Source organism: Leptinotarsa decemlineata, unplaced genomic scaffold (assembly GCF_025532065.1).
Source record: "Leptinotarsa decemlineata unplaced genomic scaffold, Ldec_3_MD MMD2_tig00078422_RagTag_RagTag, whole genome shotgun sequence".
NCBI lineage: Eukaryota > Metazoa > Arthropoda > Insecta > Coleoptera > Chrysomelidae > Leptinotarsa > Leptinotarsa decemlineata.
This window is the reverse complement of record NW_027412747.1, coordinates 9,938,975-9,956,066: the sequence shown is the minus strand read 5'-3', so window position 1 is coordinate 9,956,066 and position 17,092 is coordinate 9,938,975. Positions and strand designations below refer to the sequence as shown.

Below are 17,092 nucleotides of genomic sequence, written 5' to 3'. Positions count from 1 at the left end.
GTTTTTCCTGCTACTACTCCCAACTCCTTGGTGATGACCCTGATAGAAGAGTAGCAACCAGGTGCAAGTTTTATGTTGAGATGTTTTACGTGTTCATCAAACTTCAGGATATTATCAATCCATAATCCCAAGAATTTGGTGCACGTCTTATTTCTGATAAAATGATTCTGTAGGCTTGGGTTTCCAGAAACAAATTTAAAAGAAATTATGGCATGCAACCACAACGTTTTCAAACCATTCCTTGGCATGCAACCACAAGTTTCCGAATGTAAATGATACGGAAATTCTGCACTATGCCAGGAAGGGTTGCAAACTCAATTATTTAGAATCCTTGGAAATTCACAAGCATAAACATTGCGGGTGCAACCTGTTAAATGATCAAATCGATTCAGTTTACTCGCCGGTTTTTAAATTGGCACATCCGCATTGTGAACTGTAAACTCAGGTACTCAATCAAGTCAAGTACCTCTTTTTCTATTAGTACCTACAGGGGTGGTATATAATGGCGAATGTAATGAATCATTGTTAGTTTATTGTATAAGTTTGAAAATGTTCGTATAGGACGAAACTGCAGTAACTTAAGTTAAAAATAAAAGTGGTAAAAAAAAAGTGTCATTTCTCTTTTCTCCATTCTCTAATTAGCATTTACTGTCCAAGAGATTGTATAATCCCCTTACAGAGCAATATTAAAATATATAACGTTACAGAAAAATTAAAAGAAAGCTACTAAAAAAATAGATAACAAAAAGTACAGTTTTAGAAAAACCAGTAAAATATTACAGATTTTGCATGACATGCTTAATTTGCTTCAAGCTATCCTAGAATAAATGACAAGAGTTATAAATTTTGTCAAAATTATCACACATTGTTAATACTCTCTTGAATTAAGTAGTAACTTTTTTAAGGTAACATAGATGAGCAAATTCAGGACTTGACAGATGTGTTTAAATTTTTTTATTCCCAATTATGCCTTGTTCTCAAACATCATTCCTAAACATTGAAATGACAGTTCAGTAAAATATTGTTTCTAATGAAATAGTAATTTACATAACAAGTTCAGAAAATACTGCTTTTTTGGACGAGTAGACAAAATTCTAGGTCGTGCCGTAGATGAGTCTTGGAAGACCGTGAGTCCAAAAAAACTGTTTCTAGGCGTGTTGTGTACACTATTTGTGGAATAACAAATCAATAAGACATATTTCTTTGTAAAACAAATATACAGTTCCTTATTATATTTCTTTGTAGAATAAAATTTCGAACATTTAAATTCTTATTTCTGTTGTATTGTATTTGATTTTTCAGGCAATAATTGTGCTGTAATTGGAAATTTTGTAAGACACATTTTCGAACTAACTATTGCTGCTGCTAGTTTATTGTGAAACTTTCAAAAATCAAAATGTCAGCTTATTTCATGTCAAATAGCTGTCAGTCAGTATTTTCGACTATGATAATTATCAACTGCATTTATCAAAACTATACCTAATCAGTTATAAACAAAACACCTGACTTGATATGAATTTCAACAAAGACATTGATCGTCACTTGATATCAAAGTGTGGGTTGTTAGAAATCCATACCTTTATACCATACACATTAGCGAGAAGTTTGGTAGAGCAGTAGTCTCAACTCTGAGATTGTAAAACAATGATGGTAGATACAAATCTACGAAATGGTAGAAAGGCCACACATGTTCTTTATTTTACTAAATTCCCGAGTTCGAACTCGGAATTTAACAAAATTCTGTATCAAAATAGGTAAAGATTGGGTATTAGTCGAGTAGTAAGTAACGATAGGAACAATAACAAAATACTAGGAATTAATTTAATGTTCCTCGTTATGCAAGGTAATAATAATTCGTCTAGATCCATATAAAAACAATAACATAGGTGTAAAAAGTAGTTTTAGTGATTTTCTTATGATTGTTAGTTGGTTAGTGAAACGTGCATCAAGATACAGCATTTTTGTTCAATATATTCATATATATATTCAGATATCAGAGAAATGGGTGTGTAATTCTCAATGATACTTTTGTTAAGTGAGTGCATGTTTTGTGATTTGGTTTGATAATTCCATAAGTGAAGCTCACAGTACCCGTTCAGTTGTATATAAATAATCACTAAGATTACTTTGAGAAACAATTTCTTTACTTTATTCTATGTTTAAAAGTTAGCACAATTCATATCTCCCAGTTTGAACTTCTGATGTCTTTTTTCTTTAGTGCAAACAAATAAATTGTGTAACCTTTCATACCCTTCAAAACAAAAACGTACAAGTATAAAATGTCAACATCAATAACACCTAGTTGAGTTTTTGTGTTTTTTCTATGAATAATTATAATATTTATTATAATTATCTCAAGTAACACTTTGTATGAGATTCTGAAAAGCGTTCAACCAAATATCACATGTTAATTTTCTAAAAAAACTATACACAAATATCATTACATCAATATTCTTTGGTTATGTTATGTTGTCGTGTGTTTTTTTAAGGATTTATATGTATATTAGTTCTTTTGACTTTGTTAAATTGATAGCAATTGAATTATATTTTTATGTATTATCTATCATTGGTATTCTTGAAACAACCAAATACCAACTTACTTTCAATATGAAAAATTTAAACCTAACTATCAAACCCTGCAGGTTCCTCTTCAACGATGCCGAAGTAAAACCCTTTGACCCGAATCAAATCGCGGCCGAATGCTTTGGAGGCGAGATGACGAGCAAGACATATGACAGCGTCACCGACAAGTTCATGGACTTTAGTTTTGAGAAGACAAACAGTGCCTATATGCTGTTTTATGAGCGGTGCCCCGTCGACAGGGGATCATCAACTGCTGACGAGGCCACTTCTTCGAGAGCCCCTTCGCCCGCCGCGACGATCGAACTCAGTAAGGAACTCGAGGATTGGATATGGCGCGACAACATGCATTTTATAGAGGACAAGAACATCTTTGAGCACACATACTTCAACTTCATGTGGCAGATATGCGGGTACATCCCGCAGACACTGCCTCCCATCGAACCGAACGTCACGCAAAAGGCTGCGCAGCTGTCGACGACGTTCTTCATCGAGACGTTCATTCACGCTAAGGAGAAGCCAACGATGGTGCAGTGGGTCGAACTGGTTACGAAGCAGGTGAATATCTTTTGATTTTTTTTATAATTTATATTGTAAATTATTAATACTGGCTGCAAAATTGTAGTTTCTAGTTAATTCATAATTTTATTATAAATTGTTCATTCATCAATTAAAACTTCAAGTTCTATTAAGCTCAACTCATCATTTTGAATATGTTGAATGAATGAATCTTTATTGAATACGAAACTTATCCTTATACACATACAATTGAAAAAATAATAAAAAATCGATAACAAAAGAAGATATTATTAACATGTACATAGGTCCGTGAACATAAATCAATATATAATGATAATATTGGATCAAATATTAGTGATGACATCTTATATGCATAACAAGACTAGTTTCAAATTTGTTAATTGTTTTCGCATCTTTTATGTGATTAGGGAGTTCATTGTATTCTTTCAAACCCTTATGAAATAATGATTTCATTGCTACCGGTGAGTCTCATATGGTGATAATACTTCTGTGAATATATGCAGGTCGCCCGTGGTGTACCCCAAGGTTCTGTTCTCGGACCACTACTCCACATTTTTATATATATATATATATATATATATATATATATATATATAAATAAATATGTCTTATTTGGTGACACAACTTTAATCAGCTCCTGGAACTGTATTATGAACTCATCAAAGACTATGTTTCTTTACAGGATGGAACTAATGAGTAGTTTCAGAAAAATAAACCAAAATTAAATTTTATTAAAACACAAAAAATTGTAATGTTCACACATAAGTCGTATTATACCGGGGCTAAAAAATTAGGTTGGCATCAGCATGTGTAGGCATTGAGAAAAAACTTGCAAGCTCTGTTTTTCTTCTCTGTATATTTTTCATTGTTTAATTTCAAAATAAACTATGGAGTTACTCTATGGCGACACTCCCCTCACTCAATTAGCATTTTAAGCTAGCAGAAGAAAGCTTTTAGAATAATGCCTAACTCATCTTCTAGAGAACATTGCAAACCTCTATTTATCACACAATGTACTATGTAAGGTAATTGAATCTATCAATAGTAAAAAGGCTACAACAGCTGGACTTGGCCAAGGCTTTTGACAGTGTTGACCATAGGCTACTGATCACAAAACTGTCGTATGGTTTCAGAGGGCTGCCACTCGAACTAATTACATCCTATTTGAAAAATAAACAGCAATGTGTCACTGAAAGGGATACTGATGAAAATCTAATGAAATCAGAAATGCTATATATTGTAAGAGGTGTTCTCCAGGGGTCAGTGTTGGGCCCACTACTATACATTCTTTACACTAACATTGTGCCTGAAGTTGTTGAGCTAAAGCTAAAGATTCTGGAGGAGTACTTTACGTCACACAATCTCAAACTGAACAAAAACAAGACACAAATCATATCTTTTACCCAAAACGGCACAAATAATACTTTTAAGTTATGGTGTAACTACTTTAGAACTAGTGGATCCAACTTTCCTTTCTTGGAATTATAATTGACTCAAAGCTGGACTGGAAGAGCCACACAGATAAAGTGGCAACACAAAGGTCAAGGTACTGCTATACCCTGAAAATATATCCACTGAGGCTGCCATGTTAGCATATAATGGTTATATTCAGAGTCACATCGGATATGGCATTATATTCTGGCGAATGTCTGCACATACACAGAAAATATTAATATTGCAAAACGGTGTCTCAGAAAAATATTCAACCTTTCTCAGAGAGAAAGCTGTTAAAAAATATTCATAGATAAAAAAATATCAACCCTAACAGGTCTCTACATTTATGAGTCTGTGGTATTTGTCAAAGAAAATATATCTCTTTTTGCGACTCATGACAGGAACCATACCCACAACACACGAAACAAAAATAACCTTTTGAACATAAAGACATATTTGACCTATCTTAAAAAAATATACCATTTTCAATCATTAATATTTATAACAAGATACCTGAATCTCTGAAAACTTTGTCTTCTATTATCATGAAGAATAAATTAAAAACTTTGTTTTTCTCCAAAGCTTATTATTTGCTGGAAGAATTCTTCAATGATAATTTAAACTGATGTTGTTCACGTTGAATATTTCATGTCGTATCATTCATCATTCTGCATTGTGATGTAGTTGAGTCTCTTTTGAACCCTACATATGGATGTATATGTTCGTGTTCTGTATCTACTATAATAATATTACATTAAGTATATTGACTGTGATAACCCTGTTATTCATACATCTGTGGCCATTTATATTCTTAACCACTATTAATGGTACTGCCTCATGAGTTTCTACTACTTCTATGTTTACTGTAATTGACATGTTCTACACCTGAAAAGGTTTTTCATTACAAAGAACTAATAAAAGATATCTATCTATCTATCAACGTATAATGCCCATGCCAACTCTGTTGATTTTTCATGTGTTGCAAGTTATACAGAAATACACTAATTCAATAATAATAACTAATATCACATAGAGTGATATTCACAACTACAATACTAGAAACGCTATGCAAATTCAAACACCAAGCTTCACAATTTCTGTATCTCAAAAAAAATACATCAAAATTCAATCTGAACAACATACTCCCTCAGCAAATGAAAAATCTTATCTTGAATAAATTCAAAGAGGAAATAAAGCAATACCTCCTCAAATACTGTTTTCATTCCTTTGAAGAATTTCAACATGCTAATTTCAAAGAATTATTTTCCTTTCAGTGAAGTACTGGATATTCAATATATTATACACTAATTCATGCATATCTTGTACAGTTTTTTTTCCATTTCATTCATCTCTCTTGTTACCATCCTTTTTTTTTAACTATTCAATTTCAAACTGTCTGTGTGCTGTCATATTCATCCATTTGTGTTAATGACTTGCTACAAATGTAATTACGTTACTTGATATAGTGAAATGAAGTATAGCTTTTGAAGCCTGAAGTTGGTGCCTCTACATAGACCTGTTCTTGATGCACGCATGATATTTCCTAGAGATCTTTGATGGACATGTAATTCCATTTGCTCTACTCATAGGACTGCATTTTTGCTATTGCTAAAGCTAAAAAGAAGTATCCAATGTAGAAGTACTTCTCTCAAAACTTTTGCTGAATTGCTGGAAAGACATCAAACTTTATAAAATTTAGTGAGAGGAATGCAGTGGCAACACTCGATATTAGAAATATAGTTCGGTTGTGCCTGAGCCTATTGTATTTTTGTTTTGTATCGAAGTTTACATTCCTAAAAAATGAAAATTCCTGTGTAACAAACTTGGTACTTTAACCTCGTTAACCTCTTTTTTTATAGAATATAATTTTTGTAGTTTAAATTTTTAACTCACGGTTATAGAACGAGAATGTATCATCACTCACACATTATGATATTTTATAAATTCCTTCTTTACAGTTCAATGCTTGCCAAGAAGCCTGCATTTGGTTCTTAGATCACATGGCACAAAATACCTGGTGGCCGGTCCAAGTTCTGCTGAAATGTCCCAACCAAATGGTGAGGCAGATGTTCCAAAGGCTGTGCATTCATGTGATACAGCGACTGAAGCAGTCGCAATCGAAACTATACCTGGAATCCGGAGATATGTCGGAAATGTCTGAAAGAAAACTAGTGGATTCCTCCAACATCGGAAACTCTTCTTGTGTCACCCGCTTTATCAGGATGCTGCTGTCGCTCATGGAGCACGGCGCGAAGGCCCACCTGAAGCACCTAACAGAATATTTTGGCTTCCTTTATGAGTTCAGCAAAATGGGCGAGGACGAATCGAAGTTTCTGCTTGCTGTCGGTGCCATCAACACGATGGTCCATTTTTATCTTGGTCAAAAAGTCAACGACTTTGTCGACGTCAGTGAAGGTGAGGAGGAAGAAGAAGTTGTGGCTCTGCCGCCGGACAAGTACAAGCCGTTGTCTCTCGACAAGATGATCACACTGATCGCATCCTTGTTGGAGAAGAGTAGAGACGTTACTGGGAAGATGCAGTTGAGCGAGAAAGACTACAACGCGATAGCAGGCGGCAAAGGGTTCACATTTCTCTACCAGCAGATCAAAGACAACATCAACCTGCAGCAGACGAGGAACCTGATCCACTCGCTGTGTAAGGGGAATAACCAGCTGGCCCAAGCTATTATCTGTATGATATCCCAGGCGATATCTCGGAATGCCGAGGTAAGTGTTTATTACAAGCTTTTATTCAACTTGATCGATCTGTATTTCACATGTGTTATTTACAAAAGTGGCAACATACAACTTACCCGATACTACTGAAAATATATCAATGATTATTTTCTTCAAACCGATAAAATGATGAAAAAATTGAAGGCTAGGCCACCAAAACAGAGTTTTACAGTGGTAAAATGCTTCTTCCCGATAGCGATAAAACTGATAGCTATGAAATTAACATCTACGTATAGTTATTCTTGCATTATACCTGACTTGGAACCTAGTTATGCATCATTCTCCTAATTTCAATCTCTGTCACTGTCCTAATCAAATTAAACCAATGAACACGAATATTCAAATATAATTGTGACTGAATATTGAAATTTTGCATAAGTGCTTCTACAGAAATTTGACGGTTCAATTTGATATGATTATGACAGTGACTAGACCCTAACTCTATTGAGGCAACTCAAATGAATATGTTGTGATGAGAATCATATATGCTTTTATCGACCTTTTTTGGGTATTTTCACCTTCCACAATCTGAAAAATATGAAAATTATAATGGAGAACTTTATACAGTTGTAGAAAGGGCAAACTTTTCAGTTTACCCTGATAAGTTACTGCATAAAATCAAAGTATTTTCCCCCCCAAAAAAATGTTTTCTTCATCAGTAACTTGTTGTATTTAACAATTTTGACTATCAATAAAAATTGCTAAGAAATAATACAATACTTATCTTAACGTTTCGGAGGTCAAAATCTACCTATCTTCAGAAATGGACAAAAAATTCAAATGTATATACAGTTATTCCTTTGCTGATCATTTATTTTTCATTATAATTTTCATATTTTCCAGATTGTGGAAGGTGAAAATACCCAAAAACAGGTCGATAAAAAACTAATTTTCCTCCACAAAAATGAGTTTTGTTCAACGTATATATTTATTCCATCCTCGTTAATAAATGCGGCTTCAGTGGATTCATCATCCAGTTAATATGAGTTGAATAGTTTAATGAGCTAACTTGAATCGAAAATACAATTCGACTGTACTATAATTTGGTTCCGTATAGACGTGCGCCAGGTCGATCTTCAACCATACAAATGCGATTTTTTTTTAAATGTCATAGCTGGTAAGAATATCAACAAACTCTCAAGACCTTTTTTTACCTTTCTACTAAAGAGTATGTAATGAACGAATACGAGACCTGCAATGAATCCTCGAATAGACCCACTGACTATGAACTCACCCTGAACTTCAAAACATAAATACGGTTGAAATGGTAAAATTTAACGTATTCCTCATAACCCTTTTCTGATTATTTTATTTATGATGATCAATATTTAATGGTTAAGAGAGAATTTCGAAAAACGTAACAGGTTGCTTCAGGCAGTCAATGTATTGGGAGAGTAGTAGTCGTGTTTTTTTTTTGTGGAACAACCTGTTTTTTGGATGGAGCGCCACTTGATTTGATTTTGTTACAATCAGGAAATAAAAAATATGCGTGGTTCAGAAAGTTATTTAATAGTTACTTCAGACTAACACCTCAAAAATATGATAGATATGAAAGCAATTATAGTTTTTTATAAAAATTATATAAATTCGATAATGTAACAAATGAAATAATTCGACGCAGCTGCAGTAGGATCTTACAAAATAAACAATGTACAAATTCATATTACTCATTCATGGCTTCATTAGAATTATATTTGAAACATTCGTTGTATATACAATTTATTCAAAGAGAAACAAGATATGAGGTAAGGCTCCAAAAAATAAGTAATCTTTGTAATGGGAATCAAATCTGACGTGAGAAAAATTGGAAGTTCCTCACCATATAAGTCCTTTTTTCTGAATGTTATCAGTAACAGGTGTGTCTGAATATAGTCTGAAGGGTTGAATAGCGAAATAGTTCTGATTTTTGATGATGTTATATATACATTTCCTGAAATCGTGAAGTATATGTAAAAATGGAGTAAGTCAGTTATTGATCCCAAACTGGTCGACAGCAAAAAGACGGTATACAGAAATCCATAAGGATTCTTAACCATATAGAAATGCTGGTGACGGTTAGATAACCTACGCTCCTTGGAAATACCAAACCGCTTCATTTGTCTATGGCTTAATGAAAACTGGAAGATCTACAGAAAATGATCCCAGTTGAGATATTGGTTCCAGAAATTACATGGTTAAAATAACTCACCTCCTCTTAGGGAAAGGCTTCCACTGAAAATAACCAGAAACACAAAAAATAGTAACTGAAATGAAACGTTTCACCTTCGTTTCTGAACCAAAACAATCATCTCCGGTCGACATGTTCCTAATAAGAACCATCAACACAAACTTGTCCTTTGCGCCGTGATGTACACGCTGATGAAATTTGTCGGTCAAAGGCTACTGCTTACTTTTGATTTTTTTTGATTGATTGATTGATTGATTTATTCGTTTAAGTAGGACAATCCTAATTTACAAAAAATAAAATAGTTAACATACTTATTTTACACTAAATATAACTTACAATATATGTAAGTATAAAGATATATAATAAATTTGTTTGAATTCTGGTATACTTCTTGACTCTTTAACATATTGTGGTAAACCATTGTACTGAATGAATCCTTTAAAAAATAAACTTTTTACACTATATGAGGTACTCTGCCTGTTTACATATAAATGATTCTGGCCTCTAGTATTGTATGTGTGGATTTGGTTCACAGTTATAATAAACTTACCCATGTAAGTTGGTGTCAGTTCATGTATCATTTTATAGATATAGATCATAGTTAAGTACGTCAGTCTTCGCTCCACAGTAAATAACTGTAAAGTTTCCAGAATCAATGATATAGGAGTTGACCTACTACATCGCAATACTCGATTTTGCTCGACATTGCTCGATTTTGTAGCTTTTGTAATTGGGATATTTTATTCAGATCAAAGCAGTATAGTAATGTAGGGCAATATTCAAAACGAGGTTGAATGATAGTCTTATACACAGTTATTCTGGAATTCAGACTTAAGTTTTGAGACACTCTAGAAAAGAAATATAGTTTTTTCAAGATTTTTTTTTTGATATATTCAAAGTGGCTACTAAATAATAAATGATTATTCAGCATAAATCCCAGATATTCAAATTCCTTTACAATTTCAATTTTTTCATTGTTTATTTCTATGTTATTGTTACTACTATTTATTTGTTTATATTTATAAGGTGTAGTAATTATCATTACCTTACTTTTACTTACATTTAACTTCAATTTATTCATTTTCAAATATCTATCCATATTTTTCAGCACATCATTTATTTTGATCACTGCTCTATTGATATTCCCATCACTTACTGATATCAGAGTATCATCTGCGAATATATGAATGTAGTCACATTCAACATATTCAACATACATTAAAAACAATAGCGGGCCCAAAATACTACCCTGAGGAACTCCATGATTCATTGTAATAGCTGACGACATTACTTCCCAAATTTTTGTTGTCTGTTTTCTATTTGTGAGGTATCCTCTGATCCAATTGAATACTTTACCCTCTACACCATATTTATTTAGTTTTTTTAATAATATCTCTCTATTTACTGTTTCAAAAGCCCGTTTTAAATCCAGTGATACTGCTATAGTGTACAGATGATTACTCATTTTTTCCTTCCATTTAGTGACAGTGAGTTGTATAGCTGATTCACATGAATGCTTTGATCTAAAGCCAGACTGATTAGTGAATAGCAAATTATTTAAGTTAATATATTCTAATAACTGTTGATAAACTACAGTCTCTAATAGCTTTTCTTCAAATGGCAAAGAATTGATTGGTCTAAACTCACCACTTTTACTAGTATTTGCAAACTTTTTGATAGGTGTAACACGATGCACGATCTCTTTCTCTGCTTAATTTTTTTAACATAAAATTCATTAGACAAGAAATCTAAATTAAAATCGCCAGCTAAAATCACTCGAGGATTCCTGCAAAATATTTTTTCACATATTATCTCCATTTGATCAAGAAAAGCTGCATGACTTCCACTGGGTGAATGATATAAACTTCCTATTATCCATTTCGTGCTGCCGCTGGTTACAGATATTAATTTACACCAATAATTTCCGTTTTGCACATAGGTTTTACCGTTTGTAAATTTAATATCTTTTCTTATATAAATAATTACACCTCCTGTGTGTCTTGAGTTGGAGTCGCATCTTATAGTTGAATAGCCTGTTATTTCAAATTCATGGTTATTTATTTCACTCGTGATTCGGGCAGGATGGTAACAAACAATGTCAGCTATCAATTGAGTTTTGTGAACTAACAAATTTTCTATGTTTAAATAAACAATATCTACATTGAACTCAATTGACGTAAATTCTCTCTTATCTGTTGTATGATTTAGTTATTTGTATCGTGTTCATTCACTATTTTTGGAATTCCATTCAGATATTTTATAGTTTTAGAATTATCACCTTCAGCTATGATGTTATTCAGCTTTAATTTTAATTTTTTGTAGTACTCTCGTTGAGCAGTCGTTTGATCTGCAAATATTCTGATAGAAGGAATATTATCATTGATTTTTTTACGGTTTCTTAGTATATTTACTGCTGCATTTTTTAGTTTACATGAAGTCTTCATTGATCATTCCGTCCTAATATTTCAACGAAATATGACAACTATTGTTTTCATTCTTCATATGTATATATTATGTAGTACAATAATTGACTTATCATATGTATATTAAGTATAGAAAATGTATTATAATTATTATTAGTCAGAGATTTTGGTCATATCTTTCAATTATTATTTGCCATAAGTGCATTTATTTGACATTGGCAATCTACAAGATCAAAACAAAATAGATGAAAGAATTTGCAAGGATTCCTTCATTCTGGATTACAGGGTAAGTTAATGGTAGGTAAATAAAGTGAAAATTTCTTTAGAAAATTCATTTCTTTAATGATAATTCTTTTTGTTTCAGACTACACCAGCCATAAATAAAAGGAAACGTAAAATGATCAAGAAAAATTAATAGCTGATGTTTACTGAAATGGAACTCTCAAATTGTATACATGTATTTTATGATTACCATCAATAAATGATACATCTAATAACAATTGTTTTGAATGGTTGATAAAATCGAATTTTCACGTTACATCCCATATAATTTTCATTCAATCATATCATCAAATAATTCAGCATAATTTTATTTCAGCATTTTATTTCAACATACAGCATGGTAAATGCTGAAATAAAATGATATTGGGTTGTTTCAAAAGTTTTGTCCATTTTAGTGGGTCTACTTCAAACTGTAACTTGACTGAACCAGAAGTCTTTCAAAACCTTGTGAAGTAGATAATTTTCAGTAACAAACTACCTGTATCTACAACACTGTAATACCGCCACTGCAAATATCTGATTTTTACTCACATCTTACAACCGAGAATGTAGCAAGCAAGCAGTTTGATTGAAATCGTTTGACTCTGACCGACTATCTATTCATTTTGTTTTCATACTTTTTCTTCATGACTGAAACATATCACTTATTTGAGTAATGAGATAACCAGGAGTTTTCAATTCTAATTATCCCATTACTATTGTTAAGTTTGAAGACTACGCAGATTTAGTAATGTGAAATATTTGTAAAATTTCAGTGGAAAATAAACTTTTCAGATAAATTTTTCAAAATTGTATTTCTCTAGTTGGCATTATTTGGTCACCACTTTACCAAAATACAATTGATTGATAACATAGAGTATTTTCACAGGAATTTTTGAAGTACTTCTTTATTAAATGTCATGTTTAGTATCCTGAAAGAGTTTATGAACACATAATTCTTTTGAACTCTTATGCCTATCATGTTTCAACTCTTCGGATTGATAGGCATAATATATTTATTTATTTATTTATTATTTATTATTTGTTCAATTACAATGAAGTAAAATGCCCAGATGAGCGTAGAACATGTCAGTGTAATAAATATACAGTTAAAAACATTTAAAAATTGAAATCAATTAAATGTGAGACATTTTAGCAGGTAAAATCTGAAGGGATGATATCTTTAAAATATTCATCAGTTGAGTAGTATGCTCTATTTAGAAGAAAGTTTTTAAGTTTATTTTTGAGTGTTGTTTTAGAGAGGCTTCTTAGTGCATTTGGAAGTTTGTTATAGATTTTTATTAGAGTATACGGTATATTTTTCTGAATATAAGTAAAATTAGGAATATTAGTAACCAAATCTGCTTTATTTCTTGTTGGATAGATGTGTGCTTTATCAAAGTCGTTAAAAAGCTTTGGATTGCTTTTAATAAACATTATGCTGTCAAGAATATACTGACTGTATAGGATCAGTACTTTCTTTTCTATGAATAAAGGTTTACAGCTATCAGTTTGTTTGGATTTATAAATAACTCTAAGGCAACGTTTTTGAAGTGAAAATTTTTTTTTAACGTTCACAGATGCACCCCAAAAAATTAAGCCGTATTTAAGTCTTGAGTGGACTTGTGCATAATAGACAGACATTGACGCTTGAACATTTATTGTTTTAGTGATGACTCTTAGGGCATAGCAATGCCTTGCAACATTTTCTGACAAAGTATCCAGATGAGATTTCCAATCCAGTCTAAAATCTAGCTCAATTCCCAGGAATTTTGAACTTTTACTAGTTGTTATTGTTGATTTACCATCCGAAAAAGTATAATCATTTTCAGCTGACTGTGAGAATTTGATTGCCTGTGTTTTATTAGGGTTCAGCTTTAGGTGATTTTGTGCAAACCAAGCTTCCAGGGTACTTAAAGCATCGAACACATTTCTTTCCAAATCATCTCCATTTTGTTCTTCAAGGATAACGGTTGTGTCATCAGCAAATTGTATAGTGTTTAAGTTGTTGTCCATTTGTAGTTCATTGGTATAGAGAATGTACAGCAATGGACCTAGAATTGATCCTTGTGGTACCCCTCTAATTATTGTTAGTTCATCAGACCTTATAACCTCATTTGTGATGTGACATTTTTCGACCACGTACTGTTTTCTATTATATAAGTATGATTCTATCAAGTTAGCTGAGGTTCCCCTGATTCCATAAGCCTCAAGTTTATTTAGCAATGTTTTATGATTGACATTGTCAAAAGCTTTTGAAAGATCTAAGTTAATCATTAAGCTATGTTTCTTGTTGTTTTGACTATTTATGACTGAACATAAAGCTTGACATATTGCTCTTGTTGTCGATTTACCCTTTCGAAAACCGTTTTGTGTATCACTTAATAGTTCGAATGTTTCAAGGTAGGATATAAGGCGATTATATATGATTCTTTCAAAAATCTTACTAATATTTGATAGTAATGCTATAGGTCTGTAATTTTTTATTTGATCCTTGTCACCCTTTTTGAAGATTGCTTTTATATGAGCTATTTTTAATTTGTCAGGAAATATTCCTTTATTAAGCATCATGTTTATAATAATTGCTAGGGGTGTTGATAGTTCCTGTGCAACATATTTCAAGAGTTTTACCGGGATTTCGTCATAGCCAACCGATTTTAGATTTTTTAGTGACATTATTGTAGAGATTACTTCATGTTCAGTTGTTGGTGCAAGAAATAGGGTTATATTTATTGGATGTAAACTTGTATGTTCATTTTTTGTCATGACGATAGACTTAGAACATTGATTTATGTAGAAGCTATTTACTTTGTTTAAGATTAATTTTTTATCTTTTTCTTCTTTATCAATATTTCTTAGAATTGAAACGTTCTTCTTTTCTGTTTTCCCTGTGTACTTTTGTACCAATGTCCACACTGCTTTCCCTTTATTGGTAGCGTTATTAATAAACTGGTTGTCACACAATTTTTTTGACTCTCTAATCACTTTTTTAAGTATTTTGCAATATTTATGTAAATAGTCTTGTGGAATTTTTCCTTGGAGTTTCATCTGATAAAGTTTTCTTTTATTTTTGCAGAACATTTTAATGCCACTGGTCATCCAGCTTTTACAGTCTTTAACATTTCTCGAGCATTTTTTCAGCCTGAAAATAATGTTAACTAGATTTTTGATTACGTCATAAAATATGCCATATGCTATGTTTGGGTCGTCGGTAGAAAGTATTTCTTGCCAATTCATGGAGGTCAATTCTATTCGAAATTGCTCCATTTTCGCCCTAGAAAACCATTCTTTACAAAAAGTTAAAGAAAATCATACAAAAAGCACTATTGAAACACTATTTAACCAGTGTTTCAAGACAATTGAGAATAGAAAAGATCCAAATGTTGTCATTTCTCAATGTTCCATTTCTTTTTTATATTATTGATATTTTACTCATCAATACATTATTATTTCATTTCAATTTCGAGTTACAATAATTTTTCTTCACAAATTAGCGCTCCTATATTTTTGAATGTCATTATAATTATTTAGTCTCATTATTCTTTTTTTTCTATAAAGGATACACTGTGTTGAATAATGATGAGATGATAGCGGCAGTATTTTGTGCTTTATCAAAGGCGTTTGACTGTGTGAATGATGAAATATATTACGGAAACTACAGCGCTACGGAATTAGAGGAGTTGGTGTAATTCCTAACTATCAAGTCGAAGCCATATAGTGAAAACAACATTACTCGCTAAAAATCGTACATGAAGACTGGCGTATCTCAAGGCTCAATACTGGGCCCGCTCTTATTTTTGGTGTATATCAATGATTTGCCAAATGTCAAAATATCTGGACATTTTACACTATGTCGATGACACCATCATAATGTGACATAGTTCGTATTTAGAGTCCTTGAATAAATTGATTCATAATGATGTCACCGTGATTAGAAAATGGTATAACTCAAATAAACTTTCTTTCAATGTCTCAAAGACCAATGTCGCATTTAGAGGGCAAATTGAATTTCACAAAGCAAACTAGCATCTGGATGTTATACAGTTCGGGTCATATCCAATAAATTTGAACTATCCAACGTAAAGATGGTTTATCATTCACTAATCGAATCTCACCTGCGTTATGGCATTGTCTTCTTGGGGGGTTAGTAACAACCACATGCAGGCCATTTCAATCGAACAAAAACGGACAATATGGTACATGTCTAAAGCAAAAAATTGATATTCTTGTCGACCATTATTTATTAAGTATAAAATTCTGACAATAGTAGCATTATTCATATTGGAGACTGCATGCCTGATAAGAAAACATATCAACTGCTTTGAAGCCATCCAAACAATGATGGTACCTATTCCAGCCGCAAATCTTTTCAAAGACTCTTTTATATACAATGGTTGTTAAATATATAATAATCTGCCACAGGAGATAAGGAAAATTAAAAGCTCATTAATCTTTAAAATAGCATTGAAAGCTTTACTCGGTGAGAAACTATACTACTGCGTTGCCAACTTTTTTAATGAATCATTGTAAATCAAATTCAATTGCAATTCAAGTGTAATTATCCTGATCTGATGTAGCATTTGATATGATGTACCTTGATTCATTATTCTCGGACTAATTAATGTTTTGTTGTATGTCTCGTTTTCAATTATTTTAGTTTATCTTCTGACTGATGTGTGTTTTGTTGTGTCTTTTTTTTAATTGCTGACATAAGATACGCTTTGTTAATAAGAATTTTTGTTCTTTAGACAATAAAGAATATTTCTCTCTCTCTCTCTATAACTTATTCAAATATTTCTGTCCTGATTTTCGGTAGTTTTAGTTTTTTTTTTTTGAGAGATTTTTTTCTTATTTTTCAAATCTATCGACGTATTTTTTATACAATGGAAGTCCAAGCCTTTATATTCTCTACTTGGGAAAGTTCCTTTTTATTTTGTGTGTTTTATACATTT

General features: G+C 32.1%; 1 protein-coding gene across 2 annotated transcripts in view; it reads left to right on the top strand.

Moving 5' to 3' along the window:
• puf (ubiquitinyl hydrolase 1 puf) overlaps window positions 1-17,092 on the top strand; it is a 93,826-nt gene that overhangs the window by 45,177 nt on the left and 31,557 nt on the right. For both annotated transcript variants that reach the window (XM_074186214.1, XM_074186215.1), the window contains exons 27-28: window positions 2,643-3,138; window positions 6,513-7,280. In XM_074186214.1, coding sequence (XP_074042315.1) covers window positions 2,643-3,138; window positions 6,513-7,280 — 1,264 coding nt within the window. The remainder of the gene's footprint in view (window positions 1-2,642; window positions 3,139-6,512; window positions 7,281-17,092) is intronic.